The 20135-nt window shown below is 44.2% G+C and overlaps 1 protein-coding gene across 3 annotated transcripts in view; it reads right to left on the reverse strand.

The window, feature by feature from the left end:
- Window positions 1-20135, reverse strand: part of BABAM2 (BRISC and BRCA1 A complex member 2) — a 368631-nt gene that overhangs the window by 15754 nt on the left and 332742 nt on the right. For 2 of the 3 annotated variants that reach the window (XM_054701249.1, XM_037528303.2), the window contains one exon: window positions 17251-17404. The exons of the other annotated variant lie outside the window; for it this stretch is intronic. In XM_054701249.1, coding sequence (XP_054557224.1) covers window positions 17251-17404 — 154 coding nt within the window. The remainder of the gene's footprint in view (window positions 1-17250; window positions 17405-20135) is intronic. 3 annotated transcript variants of the gene reach the window in all.

The raw sequence follows: 20135 nt of genomic DNA on the forward strand, positions 1-20135 counted from the left end.
CGGTGGCTACCATGGAAAGGGTTCTGAGCTTGCGTCCAAGGCTGCTGTTCCAAAGCCTGTCCCCGGTGAGCATGAGGTTTGGTTTGTGGTGTCAGTCTTTGATTTTACACGAGTCCCGTTTCGGGGTCTAGAATTGGGGTGATCATTTTTGGCTTGGATCTGGCCTGCGGTCACTGACCTGGGGGATATTTAGGGGGAGAAAAATGGGCATGTGATGTCAAAGAGGGAATGTGATAGTGCTACTCTGTGGCGAGAACACACCACAACCTTTTCCTACCTGCTGCAGAGGGAAGACTACGGATGAGAGATCTGAATTCAGACGTGGGCCATCAGCCGCTGTGTGCGCTGTTACTTAGCCTGCATCTGCTTCTCTCTGATGGGCCCACAGGGCTCGCGTGGCTGGTGCTGGCACTGTGCTGGGTGCAGACCCCTCAGCTTCCTTCCCCCAACCCGGTTCCACCCATCTGCATAGCACTCTGAGAACCTCCTTTTTCACTTACTGACAAGCTCCTGTCCGTGAGGGCGCCTGGGCCACCTGGGCGCATGACCTTGATGGCGCTTGCACCTAGGTGGCATTCAGAGGGTGCTGAGTACCTCAGTGAACTCACTTGATATTTGGTATTTTATAGTTTATAAACTGTCAACATTTGCCAACTGGGAGATTTCTTCTTCTCGGGTGCTGGCCTTTGCTCCCAAGCCAATGTAAGGCCTTCCCCAGGCAACTACAGTCAGCAACCAGCAGCCTTCCCCACAGGGCACAGCAGCACGGATGTCCACCTACTGGCCTCGCCCTGCCCAGGGCATCTTTCCAGGTCCCAGGGCAAAGCGCTCTTGTCCCTAGGACTCTAGCTGTTCCCTAGCACAGGGCTCTGCATTTTAAGGGCTCAAAACAGTGACAGACTGAATTTCCTCTCGCTCCCAGTAGGCTTTTAGAACCAAGAAAGGGGACAGGAAGTAGATATTAAGTCTTTGGCTACTGCGGGCTCACAGCTTCTTTCTTCCCAATCTTCTAGCCTCTGAGTGGCTGAGAACCGCAGATAGATGCAAAATGAAAAGGAAATCTTTCAAAATTTGCCCATACAACTGGCCCAAACACAATTTTCAATATGAGCTGAGAGGTGGAAATCGGATCTGACCACAAAGCCATCTCCCCTGCGGAGAGTTCATCAGAGCCGGCTCAAAATCACTCTGACAGTGCACCCTGCAGAGTGTCTCAGGGACTGTGGTCACTGCACAACGCAGGTGACGCGAAGTCCAGCACTCCGGGGGTGAGGTCAGTTTCCACCACTGGGAGCACATCTGCCTTGGACCTCCTCACACACTGCTCTGTGCTGCTAGCATGTTGCCTCTGCAATATAATCCTGTGGAAAATCATATGTGTTCCTTAAGCTGAGCCAGTTTTAGGTCAGAAGTTGGCAAAGAAGAGGCAGACACGGGCTCTCCAAAGTAAGCTCCTAAACTAGATCAGAGCTTTCAGTGCCCGCAGGGAGAGGACCAGGTCTTTGTGCTCTGGCCATGAGGCACCCACCTTCTAGCTGTGACTCTCAGCCCCCCTTCAGGCAGTAGTGTTGCCAAGATAGGTAGTGACAGGTGTGCTCTGGGCCAGCCCTGGCTGCTGTCGTCTCAAAAACCAAAGTCCAGAAGAATTCACCCACCTGTTGTTAGCCAGCCAGGCTCTTGGGGACGACCCCCCAATCTTCTAAGACAGCGGAGCACTTGGGAGCGCAGCGTCTGTCCAGCACAAAGGTGTGTGGCCCAGGCGGTGGTAGGGGCTGAATTGCAGCCCTGCTCTGCTTGCGAAGCTGCAGGCTCCCCCAGGGCTCCATGCCAGACAAAGGAGCAGCTTTCTCTTACCCAAAGCTATCAGGTAAACTGCTCCCATCCAAAGGGGGCAGCTTCTTCTAGTTTGCACAAAAGCTCCTAAAAGACCAGGACTGCTCTGTTAAGAGGCCCATTCTTTTCTGTGCTGATGATTCCTATCATCGTCTAGAACCTGGGTATGGAACGCAAGTCACTGGGGTGCAAATCCCTTAACTTAGAACCCTGTTTGGACTGGCATTGGGACAAGAAGTTTAGAAAGATTAGTGCTTTTCTAGTCCCTGCATGTTTAAAGGCATCTTCAGGATCCATTCCTGTTTTTCTCACCTCACTCCCCCAACCTCCCATTTGGAGCTATTCCTGCCCCATTCTACTGCTTAGCCTTGGAGAGTAAAGCAAACACACACAGGCCAGGAGTGGGGTGCGGTGGGCACCGCACAGGCTCAGGGCAGCATCTGGCTCCACTTCCTGCCATGGTTATCAAGCAGACCAGTCAACCTTCTCTTCCCTGTGGGTACAAGTGTAGGTCCCAGTTTGTATCATAACGCTGACCCACAGTCAGAACCTCACAGCTGGGCTATCTTTCCCCAAAACTGGTGGACACCATGGGAGCCAGTCTTTAGACCAAAAGATAACCATAGACTGACAGCAGAATAAACGCTAAAGATATAGCAGACTATGCCCTCACCCTTGGTAGATTTCAACAATGTCAAAGCATGCTTTGTAGTGCTAATGACGAAAGGGAAGAGGGAGCCTCCCCCACTTTTTATTTTGAGTTAGCCTCTTACTATTTCTACTAAGCGCTCTTCCTGTGTGAACTGCCACAAGTTCAAAAGCCGAAGAAAGCTGGATCTGAAAACCCTAGAGATTGTATGGCCTAGAAAGAAGCAAACTTTTTCTGTAAAGGGCCAGAGAGTAAATACTTTCAGTTCTGCAGGCCATGTACTCCATCTCAACAATTCAACTCTGCCCCCGTAGTGATAGCAACCACAGGCAATGTGTACACAAAGGGGTGTGGCTGTGTCCCAATAAAACTTTATTTACACAAACAGGCAGCTGGCTAGATTTGCCCTCAGGCCGTTTGCCAATTTTTTATCTAGGCCAACCCCTCTATTTGCAGAGGAGGAGAAAGAAAGTGTTTCTTTCACAGTTACAGGACCACCCAAGACCAAGACCAGCAGGACCTGGCAGGAGGAACAGAGATATAGGCTTTACAGCCGCCAGGGTGAAGTTATCCAAGAGGCACCATGGATGACTGGAGATTTTCACTCACACATTTGACTTCACCAGAGAGGACCAAAGTCACAGGTTAAAATCTCCTGACAGGTTAAATCTAATAGGATTGGTGAAGCTCGGCCTAAGAGGTATAACCATCGCCTCTACCTCATAAATGTGTACTGCTGACATTCATCTATCAGTTACATGCAGGTGCAGTCTTAAAATGTCTCTGGTGAAGGGCTGAAAGCAGAGGGAAGCAAGCCTGGAAAGCCACTGGCACTTGTTTGTGAACAATAAGAGAAGAAAACAGCAAATTCATTTTTTCCAGTCAGCAGCTAGTCAAACATCTAACAGCACATAGATGGTCAGAGGACAAACCCTCTCGTCCAGGTCTGAGAACAGGTTGTTTTGGATGTCAAGCATTTTCAAAACAAGTTTTCTTGGTCTTATGACAGGTTGTGGCAAGAAGGAGAAAATAAAAAGAGGGAAGATCCCATGATTGTTGCTGCGGGCAGCTCAAAGCGCCGATAAATCTGGTCTCAGGGCGAACACCACCTCACCAGCGATCCCGCTAAGAACTCTCTGGCAGCCAGATATAATTCTAGTCTGGGAGGAAGAGGTCAAAGTCACGCTTAAGCCCAATGGTGCTGTTCTGTTCAAATCTATGCCTTGCTTTGTTTTAATTTTCACCTCATGTTACGTGGACAAATTATTCCCCTGAAACTGAGGTTAAAAGCCATCTGCTCTGAGGTGGATTTTTCCATCTCAACTGCAAAACACTTGGGCAGGAAGGGCGACGAGATCAGCAGACAGGCACTACTAGGCAGGACCAAGGTCAGGCGGCCTTAGAAAGTGCCAGGCGCTCCCCTCCACAAGTGGTCTCCCTTCTGTCCCGGGCCCAATATGCTGCCTGAAGGAGCGAATGAGTGGAAGTAGCCAAAAGACACACAGATGGGGACCTGGGGCTGCCGTTATCAAATAATGCAGAGAAAAATTCAGAAATTCACCAAATGCTTGTGCTGGAATTCTCGGAAACCCTACGTTATTCTGAAGAATAACAGTGGTCTGCTACATTCTTCTACATCTACTGCTATAAGGTAGTGGATGGAAAACCCAGAGTTAAGTTCAGAATTAAATTCTCAGTGGCTGTGTGACCTCCAGTAAAGCACCGCACTTCTCTGGAAAGTGAGATGGGGCAGCCGGACTGTCCTTCCAGCCCTGAGAGTGTGACCCTCGGGCTAAGCCATCTCAGGTCACTGCTGCCACCATCTCCCCACCGGGACAGCTGAAGGCCCCACTTTAGCAATGTTCTTGAGAGGAACTCAACGGCGGAGGGCTTGCCCTTATACTCCGCGACGTTATCAGATCACACAGCCTGTCTTCATTCTGCCGATTCTCTTCGAGAATGTTCTGAAGATCAGAACACTTTACCCCAAGCCCCTCGCCCCCACGCTCACTCACAGTGGGACCTGTCAGCACTAAGGCCTCTAGCCAGGAAGTCCAAGCCTGCTGTGCAGAGCCTTTATTACCTGAGAGAGAAGATGGGGGAGTGTCCTTCCCCCAAACAGCCACACAGCTAGAGTCCTGCCTGATTCTTGGGCTATTCCTCAATACAGGAAGCTCTGTCAAATTAAATTTCAGATAAACAACTTTGCAGTATACTTATATCCTAAATAGTGCATGGAACACACTTACATTATTTGTTGATTACTCAAATTTAGCTGGGAGTCTTATATTTTCAGTTGTTAAAACTGGCAGTTCTAACCTTGGAGAGCAAGTGTGGGTCTCTAAAGCACTGGGCATTGAGGTGGTAAAGAAGGGGGGCGTAAGGGCCCATGACAAATGTACTGTTCCACAAAAGTGACCTGGAATTTCGTTTTACTCATTATTTCTAGGCCAAGAAGAACCCACTATGATTTACATATCTACATCAAGGCACATCACTGTATCAATATGAAATCTATTAATTTAAGAGAAACTTTACTGTCTAAGAAAAAAAGTATCAACTGTCTTAGCATAGCAGTTAATAAGAGCAGTTACCGATAATTGAACACCAACAAGATGGCACCTAACAGTCATTTTCCCACTGAACAGCATCCTATGTGAGAGAAGGTAGTTATCCTCCTGTGTCGTGGAGAAAACCAAAATATAAAGAGGAACAAAATAGGACAAGAAAGCAGTAGTCAGGATTGGAACTCTACTTGGTCTGACGCTGCAGAAATCTGCCCCCTGCCTCCAGTCTGTCTTTCTCTCCTGCCTCCTGTCCTGATACCCCCTTCAGTGGCCACTTAGAACTCCCATGCTGGCTGACCTCTGGGCCTGGCAAGGGGGTCCTCCTCCAATGCCAGCTTCCTCCATCTCGGGAAGCACTCGTCACCTTCCCTTGGGACTCTACCAGCACTTCCCCTGCATCCTGCGCGTGCTGCTGCCTCACAAGAGTTATTCATGTAGATTTTCACCCCCCTTCCAGGTCAGGGAAGGCAAGGGCTGTGTCCCACACCTCACTGAACACATGGCGCCTGACACCTCCTTTGAATTCAATAAGCGTTTGAATGAATGAATGGGAAGAAAGGTGCTTATCTAAGCAGAACCTACTCAAAATTTCTTCCACTACAAATCCACACTGGAGCACAGTAATCCTGAGCACCAACCAAGGCAGAGTCTAGAGACTGTTGTTCCGAATGGGCAGCTGAGCTTTGAGGCCTGGTGAATACTGGGAAAGTCAGGCCACGAACCCGAGGAAGAGCGGCAGGGCGGTAGAAGAGCAGAATGCCAAGCTAATGTTCTCAGTTCCTAAACTAAGTGACGCTGACCTTGGACAAAAGAGAGTGTGACCCTCACTTTGTGGGTGAAAATGAAAATAGCCGTTCGTATATTTTATAGGGTTGTTATGAGGATGCTTTAAGTTACACAGCACTAATATAAAGAGCTGTGCTGGTGCAGTGTACGTACTCAGTACATATTTATCATGATCATTACCATCATCATCACTTAGGATTAGGAGAGACAGGATGATCCATTATCATTTATTTTGAGAAAAACAACATAGTCATGCCTCTTACATATTTGATCCAGTAAATTTCACTTTTCTGGACAATTGCAACAATGACAGTTTAAGGATTATCCAATCCCCAAGATGATCAATAATGAAAAAGTTGGTTTTCTAAATTTTGAGTTTTACAGAGCTAACGAGTTTCTGATTTTGCAATTCTGACTGACACTCGCTGTACTGAGTAGTCAATACCCTGTGTCAGGGGGAATCTCATCAGGGATGGACTATTCCAAATACCAACCAGTAGGGTGTGTAGCTGGGGCTCTTCAAAATGGTGCATGCGTTTTTGCAGCTGGAGGGCAGCAGCCTTGTGCACCCGCACTGTGGTCCCTACTGTGGTCCCCACTGCTTAGTACACTCCAGGCAGTGTATATAGCGATCATTCTTAAATGTCTGCTGAAGGGATCACTAGCAAGGACGACTGCAGAAACCACGACAACACTTGATTTTTGCCATCAGAGCTGCCCTGATGCCTGTTCCCCTGACAGCCGTCACTGCCTGGCAACCCAGCCGGAACAGCCAGGGCACACGAGGGGGCAAAGCACTTCTCCTCAGAAATGACTTTGATTAAAGCTTGCCCTAGATGACCCAGCCTCACTTCTGCTTTCTTGGCTTCCATTTTCCATCAGGCGTGACTAAGCGCCAGAGGTTCTGGCCGTCTGGGCAGATTGGAGTCACCGAGATTGTTCATCCTCTCCTTGGTACACAACCTCCCTCCTGCTTTGGAGGCAGCTGGGAAGCAGTGTCCGCCTCCGGTCTGCCCACGGCAATGCGAACCCCTTTTCTGCTTTTGTGCATTGACTCAGGTAGTAAATTCTGCCACAGGATTGTTTACCTTCTCTTGAAGGTGCTCAATGCAGTTTTACACTCCCAGAAGTTATTTCTGCCCAAGAATACCCTGGGCTTTCCCCAGGGGCACAGTGGCCTTCAGCCTCCTGGGTGTGCCTCTAAGGAGAAGGCTCCCAGGCGAGCCCACTCTGTAGGTGAGTGGATGGGCAAATGCGGGCACACAGACCCCCCACCCAGCCCTTCACTCCACTGCACTGTTCCTGTGTGCAAGGGAACAGGAAGCAGGCAGAGTAAAGGTGGGTGGTTGAAGGTGGCCTGGACATAGTGTGATTCAGTGCACAGGGTTCTAATCTTGCTATTGTGTGGCCCTGAACAAGTTCTTTCAGGAAATGAAAAGATGAATTGAGTGTCAAATCTATGCCAATCACTATGCTTAGGGTTTTACAGCAACTATTTCATTTAATTCCCATCACAAGGGTTAATGCCCACCATACTCAACCTTGGATGATCTCCAAAGTTCCTTACATGTTCCATGTCCCAAGACTGCACCCCATTGTCACCTGGGTAGATGCATTCCTGCCCGGTCACCAATTTAGCTCTGCTATTGTCTACGGATTTTGCAGCCACTTCTCCCATTCTGCTCACTTCCACAGAGCTTCTATTGGAACAAGACTTGAGTCTAGACAAGCTATTGTCTATGGATTTTGCAGCCACTTTTCAGCATTCTGCTCACTACAGAGCTTCTATCTGAACAAGTCATGAGTCTAGTTCATTTTCACAGGTGGCCCCGGTGCTGAGGGATCTGACAATAGACAAGACAGGACCCTGTTTCTGCAGAAGCAAGGCCTCTGCTTGTCATTAATGATCTGCACAAAGCGGATGGTCCCTTTGATGCTTCCCTTTTTTCTAGAATTCATGCCTTAATGAGAAGTGGTAGAAAGGAGCGGTTGGCCCTCCTGCCTTGGCTGGACTCCACATCACCCGTGACAGCCCTGAGCAGCCCTGGCGGCACCTGTCAGAAGCCAACACGCACATCTGAACAGTCAGGCCTAATTCCCAAGAAGCTGTTTTAACTTGACATCTGAAGATGTATTACATCTAGAATTATTTTACTGGGTGTGGGTTCAGGGCATATGTGTGCACGTTCCTCAACTGAAGTGTTCTATAAATATCAGATACGGGCTGTACAAAAAAAGCATCACGTACATAGTGTGCTTAATTCCATTTAGTAATGTTTTCAATTTGTGTCTGACCTCTGCCAACAGAAATGGAATTTTCTCAACATAAATAAAAAAGTATGCTAAGCTACCTTAAACATAAATTGCACTTAAAACCCAGAAAAAATTAGTGCTTAGTGATCATCAGATCCCAGTAATTTCAGACAAGGGAACAGAGGCCCAGAGAGGTGAAGTGTTTTTCCCAAGATGACACAGGAAATTAATAATGGTGCCCGGAGGAGACCCAGGTCTCCCAAGTCCCAAGCCATTTATTTATTTGTTTATTAAAGGCAGGCAGAGCACCACACATAGCGCCTCATCTGGAGGTGAGGCCTCTCAGATGTCTGACCACCCTACATTCTCCTACAGATGGACCAGGGAAGTTCTAGTAGGACAGCACAGCCAACCCAACAACGGTTGTTTCTTTTCAATGGAGAGAGCGGAGGATGCACCTGGAGTGGTGAGGGAGGAAGAGGATGCCCCAAACCAGCTCCCCTACCTTTCCTTTCAGGCTCTGTAAGGCAACTATTTGTCCAAGAAAGAAAATGCACGCCTGTTACTCACAAACAAGGAAGTAGCTGTCCTTGGTTATCACCAATATTTCCCATGGGGGTGGGATGAAACCCAAGCCTGTGGACTCAGTAGCTCCCACAAAGGTCCAACTGTGTCAATTTCCGGGTCTCTGGACGTGGGCAGCTTCTTCTGGCTTGCATGACTGAGACCAGAAAGTAAACCCTAACCCTGTTTTCCAGGAAAACTGTATGGAAAGCAGGATGGACAGGAGGAGTTCAGCCCTAAAGAAACTCACAGAGGGGCAAAGAATGAGTCCAGGGAAGCCCGGGACACAGACAGAGGGCCGGGGGAAGATGGCCTGAGGGGGTCTTGCCGAAGGAGACAGGAGGCTGGGCTGGGCCAAGAACACCCGGTGCCTGGTACAGCCTGGCCTGGGTAAGCTGGAAGGATGGTAAGCAGCTTACCCCAGGACGAGGCTGTATTAGCAGTAATTGATGACCAGGCTTTTTAATGGAGCTTATCACTGCACAGCAACAGATGTCAGGTTCTAATAAATAACATGTTCTCTCTGACCTACGCAATCTGGAGAGGATGCCTGCAAGTCAGGCAGATCTGGATTCCTCCCCTTCTCAGTTGCTCTCTCTTCTGAAAAGAAAAACACTTGCAAAAATACTTTTAAAAATGATTTTCTTTTAGTGTTCAGGGATCCAGTCCTTCCATGTTATTTATCTGCTTTAGATTTTTCTTCTCGGCTTCTCTATTTCTAAACCCCAGGAGGCACGGGTGAGCTTGCCTGTGCAGGCGCCGGGGAGGTGGAAGCTTAGCGACCTCAGCCGTCCCTAATTCCTCGCCATCACTACTTCCTTTCCTGTCCTCGCAGGGTACTCTGATGTTGGCCTGGGTCTGGAAAATTCCCTCTTCTCTCCCAAGGGGAGTTCAGCTAAGACAGGCTGGGATTTTTTAAAGGGAACTATTCCTAGGAAACTCAGGCAAAAACAAAAGAAAATAGAAAACCCATGAATCATAGCCACTGTTGGGCTTGCAGGTTCTGTCACTAAGGTCTCACCCCAGGGGCTCCCTCACATGCTTCCTGGGGTGGAGGCCAAACCCCTGTTGCTCTGCCGACCTTAGTGCTCTCCCTGCTGTCAGTCGCCCTTCTTGCCCAGAGTGGTTCAGTTTTGAAAGGGCTTGTGGGGGGTTAGCAATCGCAGCAGCCACAATTACTACCTCCCTGGTCATCCCCCTTCCTTTGGGGGCTAGCAGGGAGTTTCAGAAATTCTGATAAAAGGGGAGGGGCTGTGGGGGGTAGTGGTCTAGAAGAGGGAGAGGGTTGCAAAGTCCACACCACGGTTTCCCTAACACTGAGTGGTGTTGAGACACTTGGTTCCAAAGCTGGCTCAGCCAGGCTCCCTCTGCCAGTTTACCTGGCACACAGACTGCGGGGAGAGGCCTGGCTCTGCAAGGAAACTGCCACAGACAAAGCTCAAAGAATCTGAGCTGCTGTGAGGAGCTACCAAGAGGTAGCAGGAATGGAGGAGTGCTTCATCGCTGGAGAAACAAACACTGACAGGCTCACATTAAGATTTCGTACATTTCATGAAGCCCCTCCCCCAGCCTCTCCCTTGTCCCCCAAGAATTCTTAGGCCTCAGAGGCCACAGTAAGGGGGTGGGAATAGGCCCATTGGGTGGGGGATCTACCCCTTTCTCCTGAATCAAAGAGAGGAGATCTATTTTTATCTGCTTTGCTTAGAGGAATAATGCACAATAATGGATTGAAGCATTTGGCAAGTAATGAGAAGTTTAAAGAAAACAGTGTCTTTGGGAATACATAAGTATTAATGATGAAAAATAATTGAAATGGTTCAAATTTTATTTTTAAAAAAAAAATCCTTGAAAGAGAGAGTTATTTGTCATCCAGTTGTCTTCACAGAATAATGGAAGTGTGCATGGCACAGAGCAAAACATAGGGAGTGACAGACTCTCCTGGGAGCGTTTGGATAGGTTTTTAAATAAGAAAATGACATTTCTTTCTGACCATGAGGCAAAAAGGGGAATGACAAATGGTTTTAGGAGGTTCATGATGAATTATTCCCATATGTTGACTGAGAAACTATTTTTTGAAATATTCCTTAGTAAATCCATTTACACAATGAGTCTAATGTGTAACAAGCTATTGCACTAAGTGGTTTTGGGGTTAAATTCTATTCTAGAACTTACTCAGGACTCGAGGATCAAAATGTTACCTTTATTCAATGACATTAACGGAAAAATCATTCCACTGTTCATAGATTTATCAGACTAAAAAGGGTTACAAATTATCACTACATTCATTCTTTTAGATTGATCTAAAGTTATGCACAAGATACCAAGAGGGGTAACATGTGGGTTTAATTTTTTGAAGTGATAGTTGGTTTTGTGTAAAGACCTGAACGATGGATTTTCTTCCACCTCCCAAACTGGTTGTGCTGGTATCAAGAAGATACACTACAGGTGAGAGCAGCCATGGGTGGTACAACCTAGAACCTGAGAATTCTGGTCAAGTCACCGAAGATGGGGGGCTCTGTCCTGGGGTGCACAAGAAGGTAGCAAGGCTGAGCCTGGTATCTTTTTATCAAAACTCTCTTTTGTCCTTCACAGATGCTGCTGTTAGTAAACATTTAGCAAATACCCATTGCATGCTAAAGCCGGGGCTGGATAATTGTCCTGCATGGCCCCATGTTGCAGGCAGAATTCTAACACGGCCCTGAAGACTCCCTGCCCCGAAGCGCACACCTCCCGCATAATGCACAGGCCTGAGGAATTTCATTCCTCCATTTAGGAGATGTTACACGGAACGGATGACATTAATGAAAGGAGATTAACTGACAGGCCTGACCTGATCAAATGAACCCTTTAAATCTACTCACGGAAGTCAGAGGCTAGAAAGGTGAGGAAGACTTGAAGCACCGCAGCTGGCGTGGTAGGGCAGGGACCATGTGGAGGGAATGGCCTCTAGCTGACAGCCAGCAAGGAAACAAGGACCCCAGTCCTACAACCAGAAAGATCTGAGCTCTGCCAACAACCCGAACGAGCTCGGAAGAAACTCTGAGTCCCAGCCAACACCCTGACTTTATCGACTGGGAACCCAGGCATGTCGAGCCAGACTCCTGATGCGCAGAAACTGTGACGTAATAATGTGTACTATTTAAAGCTGTTGAGTTTGTGGTAATTTGTTAATCAAGATTAGAAACCCATATACCTCCTTAGCTGCTCATAATAACCCCGTAAACTAGCTTCACTATTTTACAGATAAGGAGAGAGACTTGTGGAGATTGTGAATTTGTCCAAAGTCACACAGCCAGCGAGTGGCAGAGCCAGGTCTAAAACCCAGCTCTGTTTCAACTATGGGGTCAGGACCCTCTGTCACCACATGCATTTCCTGTCTGTGTTTATGCTCCTCAAGGTCCGGCCTGCTGAGGAGACTCGGAGAAGCTGTAAAGCAAAGGGGGAACTTCTGTGTCTTGTCTGCATGTGGATGTGCAGAAAGGTCAGAGGTCCTATTTTTTTTTTTTCTTTCCTCACTAGGGATTATTTTATTTATTTATCTTTTAATTTATTTGAGGTAACACCAGTTGACATCACAGTATATGACTCAGAGGAGTAGGGTCACACCTATTGCGTGACCATACCCCACCCACCCTAGAGCGCCCAAATCCCCTTATCAAACTCTATACCTTCCCACTCCCAGCCCCCCACCCCCAGCTGGCCTCAATTCTGCAGTCATTTCTAGATTTTGTTTTGGTTTAGTTCTGTCAGTTCCTTTATTTTATTTCTCTATATTCCATATATGAGTGAAATCACCCAATTTTTGTGTTTCTCCCTTTAGCTTATTTCACTTAACATAATCCCTTCCAATTCCACCCATGTTGTCACAAATGGCAGGAATTCATCTATTTTCACAGTTGAGTATACCCCATGGTTTATATCTACCACATCTTCTTAATCCAGGCATGTGTTGTTGGGCACTTAAGTTTGTTTCCATAACTTGGCTACTGTAACTAGTGCTGCAATGAACATAGGAGTGCATCTATTCCTTCAAATTAGTGTTTCTGGATTCTTTGGATAAATTCCAATGAGTGGGATTACTGAATCATATAGTATATCTATTTTTAATATTTTGAGAAACCTCCACACCGTTTCCCATAGGGCTGGACCAGTTCATATCCACCAGCAATGGACAAGGGTTCCTTTTTCTTCACACCCTCACCAACATTTGTTTTTTGTTTCTTTTTGATAAGTCATTCTCACCAGAGTGGGGTAGTATCTCATTGTGGTTTTGATTTGCATTTATCTGATGCTAAATGATATTGAACATTTTCTCATGGGCTTGTAGGCCATTTGTAAAGTGCCTGTCTAGTTCCAGAGGTCTTATGTTGAACACTTAATGTACTAGAAACCAGCTCTGCTTCCTTGGGAAAGTCACTGTGTCCCCTGCACATGGGTTAGGTATAGTTTTTCTGAAGGCTTGTTCCAAGAGAGATGTTTAAAAATAAGTGGCTTTTTTTTTTTTTTTTTAAGAGGAAATGACTCTCCATTACTTTTATTCAGAAATTCTCTATTACCTGTTTTGGAAATTACAGAATAAAATGGAATATATTTTTTTCTTTTTTTTTCTCAAATTCTTTAAGTCAACTGAAAGCAGAAAATGCATACGTTGCAGTAAAACATGTGAGTATAATAGCACAAAGAAATAAATATATATAATGTATAATATAATAATGTATATTTATATAATATGTGTAAAGAAAATTTCACCATTTTAGGTTTTTACATTATATTCGAAGTGTAACGATATTAATTCATGGTGGACTCTCACAAGTTAAGGATGCATTTTAGTGTGCTAATACTAAAATATGATACAAAGAGCTGTAGCTAAAACATAGAAGAGAGAATGGTGCACCAAAAAAATACTCAAATAAATCAAAGGAAAGAGTTGGAAGGAAAGAGCATGGAAATCAAGAACAGGGGCAAGCAAACAATAAATATTAAGCTGGTACACAAAATCCAACCAGTTTGTTGGAAATGCAAATGAACCAGAAATGCAAACGAACCAGAAACTCTTAACTAAAAGGCAGAGATTATAGGACTAGATTTCTAAAAAAACAGTCTATAAAAGGTTCCCTTAAAATATAAACATAAGATAAAAGAAAAAGATTAATGAAAAAAAAAAAAGCAGGTGCAGCATCATTAATATCAGACAAAGCTGACTTTAAGTCAAGGAGTATTACCAGAAATGGAGTCATTTCATTATGATAGAAAGGCCAGTTTAACAAGAGGATAAAACAATTCTAAATATGGATGTAAGCTCTATTTTGAAGTTTCTTTATTTATATATAAAAAAAGCAAGAATTGACAGAACTAAAAGGAAAAACAGGGAAATCCAAAATCATAGGTGGAAATTTTAAATAACTCCTTTCAGTAGCTGATAAAAGGTAAACAGAGAGTAACCGTAAGGATATACAAGGTTTGAGTACCTCTAACAAGTATTCTGACTTAATTAATATGTATAAGAAAACTACACTCCCGGGCCTCCCCGGTGGCGCAGCGGTTGAGCTCTGGGTTGGGAAGCTGCCCTCAGCCTCTGAGGCGCCGGTTCGATCCCCGGCTGCTCCCCGGCCACCGGATGAGGGTCCCACATGCTGCGCAGACCTCTCCTGCCGCCCACTGCTCCCCTCAGCAGTGTACTTCGGTCCTTCTGCCTGCTCTGCTCTTCTGACTGTACCCAGTGCATGTATAAACAAAACAAACGAATAAATAAAAAAAAAAAAAAGAAAAAGAAAACTACACTCCCAACTGGAAGGAGAGGAAAGAGCTGCCTGCAAGTGAACATGACGGGAAACCACAAGGAAAAATGCTGCAGGGGGAGCAGATGTGAAAGGGCAGAATCCAGGCAGAAGGAAAGGGGCGAGCAAGGTATGGCGGGACAAAGCAGGAGCTAAGCTAAGGGTCTTCACATGTCCCTTCACCGATTACCCCTTCATCTCAAGCCCATCCAAAAGTCTTATTTTACAGGATGAAGTTCAGAAAGGTTACTAGGCCACAGAGCTGACGGTTTTAGAGCTTGTGATAAGAAGTGGGGCACGTATGACCCCAAAGCCTGTGCCCACCCAGTAGAGGGTATTTTACTGGCGAGCACAGAATTTGCTGATAGCCATAAGCAAAAAGCACATGTGTAGGAAAAGCCCTGGTCAGTGCCAGGAAGTGTCCTTTCTGAGCTCACATGTTTAGAATTTCGCTCTACAGGAGGGAATAAACAGCTGACTCCACTCAAAGGGCTCTACTGCTGTTCGTAGACTGTGAGAGTGTTTATATCATGGGCAGAGCTCTCAAGTGAATTACAGAATTCCATGCAGCACGTACCGTACATGCATTATTTTTCACAGATGAAGAAACAGCGTGTGCAAGGAATGCTACAGTTGACCTTTCTTTCTTTGTGTCCTTCCCTGTGCAACCTTTTCCACAATCTCAAGTCAGGACTGCAGGACAGTCCTCTTCTGGTTGTGTTTCTCTGCGACCTGGCCTTCCTACACAGCCTGAGGAAATGACTGTTCAATTTAAGAAGGGAGCTTTTAAACGATTTCTTCTTCCTAGCAAGAGTTGCTGGCTTTCTCTTCCATTACATTTAAAATGTATCCATCTTCGCTACAGTAGAAAGCAGGTTGTTGTTTTTTTTTTAATGTTACTTCAGATGTTTTCTTTAGACTAGTGTTAATATAAAGCAAATGTCTCTTGTAACTCTGAACTCATCTGTTAAGACAAACAGGCTTCATGTATGATATTCCCATGCTGAAATCAGGTTTGTGGTCTGCAACTCCTTAAAGATTCAATTCATACATGCTAAAATGCCTAGTTACACACACACACACACCCCTACACACACACACACACACCCAAGATAGCTTTGCCATGGAAACCACAAAGACACGTCTGGTTCAGACTCCACAGCACATACCACAAATAACAGCCCATCTTCTAAGGGCAGATCCTATGTACACACAGGAAAAGCCAAGAAATTAAACAATTACAATACCTCAAATGTAAGACTTACTTTATAACTCCCTTTTTCAACTCTATTTCAAGACATGTAAATCTTAATCATTATTATTAGTTACATTTATGTTTGTTTGTTTTTTTCTTTAAACAGAATTTCATACTTGGGCATCATGGACAATATAGGTAGAGAGGACCCACTGAAGTACTGGAGAACTCTGGATTCCATGCAGGAATCTAAGGGGGTATGGGTTTCTAGAAAAAGCTACTCTGTCTTCATTTAAAAGAGCTCCAGTCCTGCTGTAAGTGAAGGTCTTATACTACAAAAAGTACAGGAGTGTCAGGAGGCACGTGGGAAGGGAGTGAGGCATCAGGGGGAGGGAGGCAAGATTAAGAAGTCCCACAAGCAAGAACATCTTAAGTTTGAAGGCTAGCTTTTGTCAGTAGGTATTTTATAAGTGTCAGAAGTCTGACACGGTAAAGGCTTTGAGGCTTCCTGCTGAACCATAAATTCCATGAGGACATAAGACATTTTCTCCCATGTGTTATCACTATATTCCTAGCATAGAGCACAATGCTGGAAACATGGTAGGTGCTCAATTAACATTGGATGAGCGAGTGAAGAGGATGTTTAATATTCTTTAATTGTGTGATTCTTTGGATCGGATCATCCTTCAGTTGGGATCACAGGTATGTACATAGGGTTGTTCGGGGTTAGAAAGTAATAACAACCTGTCAGTCTCACTGTGATTTATTTATGGAAACTATGATTTTGATCCACTGCCACTTTAATCTAGGAGGCATGGCTCATGAAGACTGATGTGCCATACACTAAAGTCTTACTTATAAAGAATACCCAGCATATCTCTACATTGACCTTTTCCAGAAACCTGGAGAAAGCTTTCCATAGAGAGGTTTGTGCATAAGAGTTGTACCTTTAAATCCCAAACTCTAGCTAATTTCAGCCTCCATCAAATTCTCAATATACCACCATAGTGATTTTAATAGTTTAGAGTATGTGTGTAGCTATTTAGTCAGTCAAGGAAGATATAGGCTCTGCTTTGGACAATGACAACAGAGGCGCAGTAAGTACATATAATCCAAACTGTTCTTTCAAAGACATTACTTTTGCCTATAAAAACCAGGTTCTAGATCCATATGTTGACTACTAAGTCAAATGCTATTTACTGTCAGCTGAAATTTAACATTTAAAACAATAGTTGCCAATACTTTCATCATCTATACCATTTATTCACAAGTCTAATTCCTATCTAGTACTTCTTCTCTAACCTAGGTAGAGAGGTAGATTTCTGATAAATCCTGTAATCCATTAAAGAAAAAAAAAAAGCAAGCTACCTGATGAGGTATTGATAAGATATTGGTAGAATTTTCTGCCAAGTACCAAGTAGTGACTACTTTTGCTGCTCCAGACCACGTGTGTCTGTTGCATCTACTCTGTCTCTATGGGGTGCAAGCAGTCAGAGGTAATGAGAATAAATGGGCCAAACATTTATTCACAAAAACAGACAAGGGAAAGATTTTGCCTGTGGTCAGTAAGCCCTGGACTGGATAAACAATGCTGCTATTTGTAGGAAACAACAACTGATTACTTACTTTGCTCTTTTGGCCATTTCATTTCCATCCCATCTGGGGCTGTATGGGTAATTTTTTTGGGCCTGGGAATAAAGCTGTCCACTGTTGGTAAAGTGATAGACAGACTGAAATGTGAGAGTTGGCTGGTCGCGAGGAAAAAACAGGGGCAGGTCAACTGCAAAGATAAAAGAAAGGAAAAGCAAGTTAGGGTTTGTATGCATCTTAATCTACTTTTGGGGTTAAATCTGTGTACAAGACTCCTTTGAACCATAAACACTGGTTGACACTCACCTAAAAGAGGTGGACAGGGAGACCAAGAAATACAAAGTGCCTTCCCTTCCTTCAAGGAGCTTACAATTTAGGTAGACATACAAACCACACGTAAGTGAAAATTTAACCCAAATGAGGCATGCAACTGTGGGTGCTGCCAGAATGCTACGAGATGGCCACAGAAGTTGAAGTCCCTGCCACCTGAACTTCACCATGGCACTCACCTTGTCCAGGGTCTCACAGTGGGGTTAGTTCTCTGCTTGATTCAAGTCGACCCTAACATGCACTCCTCAGAGGCTGAGTGTCTTCCCTACCTATCATTTGCTGGAGGAGAAAGAGGTCGTACTTCAAGAATGGGATTTGGAAAGGGCTCAAAGACAGCAGGTTATGATAATCTTTCTATTCTTAAGATGTAGGCAACTGGACCGCCAGAAAAAAATAGAGTTATCGCTTCCAATCAAGCAGTGAATTATGTCCCAGCAGTTTCAGTTTCTCCATATTGACAGAAATCTCGTAGCGGAGCCTCTAAGGGAACGTGTCAGGGGCGAACCTGGGCACTACACACACTGAGTCTGATCTTCGCTGTTGACGAGTATTCTGTGCTTCAGCTGTCATTTTGGGTTCTTCAACTCAATTGAAAAAAAAAAAAAGATGCCGTTTTTGAGGCAGATCATTATTAAAAACTCAAGATTGTTTCAGTTGCACGTTCCTCAAGGTATACAATGTGTATTTGCGTGAATATTATCCACTTCTACGAACAGCGAGTAGGTGCATTCATTTATCAAAATTCGTAAGAAAAATGCAGTTTTCTAGCTTTGCGAGTACTTTCACATTCTTTTATCTCATCTGATACTTCTAACTCTGTGAAGCAGATATTATTTTTACCATCTGCATTTAACAGATGAGCAAAGTTGAGGCTCCAAGATATCTGTGAAGTCGCTCATGCCACAGCAAGGCCGGCGCAGGACTCGAACCTAGTCCCGGGATTTAGATCCTAAACTCTTTCCATGGGCCATGCTGCCTCCTGCTCTTAAGGATACTGGTGCAACCTGCTCACAACACACACACCATGTCATAATTACCCTAGAGAGTCCACTACAAAGGGTGTGTAAGAGTCTTCTTTTTGATCATATGAGACAGATATATGAAAAAAATTGCCCACCTAATAATAAAAATAATACTTATAATTTAAACAACTTTTAATAAAAAGTTAAACATCTATCTGATCGCCACGCCAGTTTAGGGTGACATCTGATTGGGTTCTATAAGCACCGAATATGATTTCTTCAAGGAAAATTTAGGTTTGCAGCAAACTTAAGGAAAAAGCAAAGCCAAAAAATGGTTTAAAATATACCTCTGAGTCTATCTGATTCTGAGTCAGAACTGCAGGGGGTTTCTACACATGAATCACCCACAACTGGAGGAAAGGGACAAGATTTTGATTGTCCACTATTCAGTCACATTTTCCAAGTGTCTCAACGCAATCTCAAGACAAGTTTATTTGTGCCAGAGCAGAGATTTAGTAACATACAGGAACAATATGGGATGTGAAAAACAGACTAATTCAGATTCTAAGTAATTTGAATCCTTTAAAAAACCCTTTTGAATACCTTCCTATTACAAAGCATGATCTGTAACATCTTCAGTCACTTTGAAAAAACATTGCTTTCTAAAATTAAGTTTATATCTTTTCTGATTACTCATTTCATTTCCTGATTGACTCTAGAGAAATGCTATTCGCATATACTCTAATTTGACTTCAATTATGTTTATATTATGTACAAGTCTCCAAATATAAAATGAGATTGAGATTTAACCCCCAGAGCAATCACCAATAGCGTTGGTGAAAAGTATTCAGCATTTAAGTTTTCCTTCCAAAAAACAATAATTTTAAACAATAGAATTCCATGGTAATGCTTTTACAAATTACTAAAGTAAATACAGTTGCCATTATCAGGACTATGGATATAATACTCTATTATGTAGCTTCATGATTCTCAAACTCCCAGAGTAGTTTGCACTTCGGAGTGCTTTTTATTTTTGGTTCTGTTTTGTTAGAAATAAGCTGCTGATATTTTGATTTACTGAAAAATGACTTCCTATCCAGTTCTGAACCATCTACTCTGACCGATTAAACACCCAATTTGCATCAGAGACAATTCACAACGTGAATGCAAATTTATTTACCCAGGCAAGTTGAGTTCTGATTAAATAAACGAATTGCCAGCAAGTTACATGCTGATATGTACCACAATTCCCCCAAAGCACTATTACATGCTTCCTTCTCTGTGTAGACTTCACTGAAAAACTGCAGTTGAAGCCAATATTAAAAGTTGGACACAGTATTAAGGAAGCAGAAATGGCCAGAGTATTTTCAGAGATAAAACTGGTAGCCCAGAAATTACTTCACATGATAAGAAAAATATAACTACATCGCTCAACTAAGTCAACTGTCAATAAAGGAAGGGCTTCTTTGAAAATGTTCTGTGCATAAAAAGGAGTTAATAACTAAAACATTTACAAGAAAAACTTTGCATTTTTCTTGTATGAATGTTTTGAACAGTACAAATTAGTCACAATTAAAACCAAACCTGTTTTCCTTATCCCCAATATTTCTGTCATTTAACATTTGCCTA

Source organism: Talpa occidentalis, unplaced genomic scaffold (genome assembly GCF_014898055.3).
Source record: "Talpa occidentalis isolate TD23 unplaced genomic scaffold, MPIMG_talOcc4v2.1 talOcc4.5, whole genome shotgun sequence".
Lineage (NCBI taxonomy): Eukaryota > Metazoa > Chordata > Mammalia > Eulipotyphla > Talpidae > Talpa > Talpa occidentalis.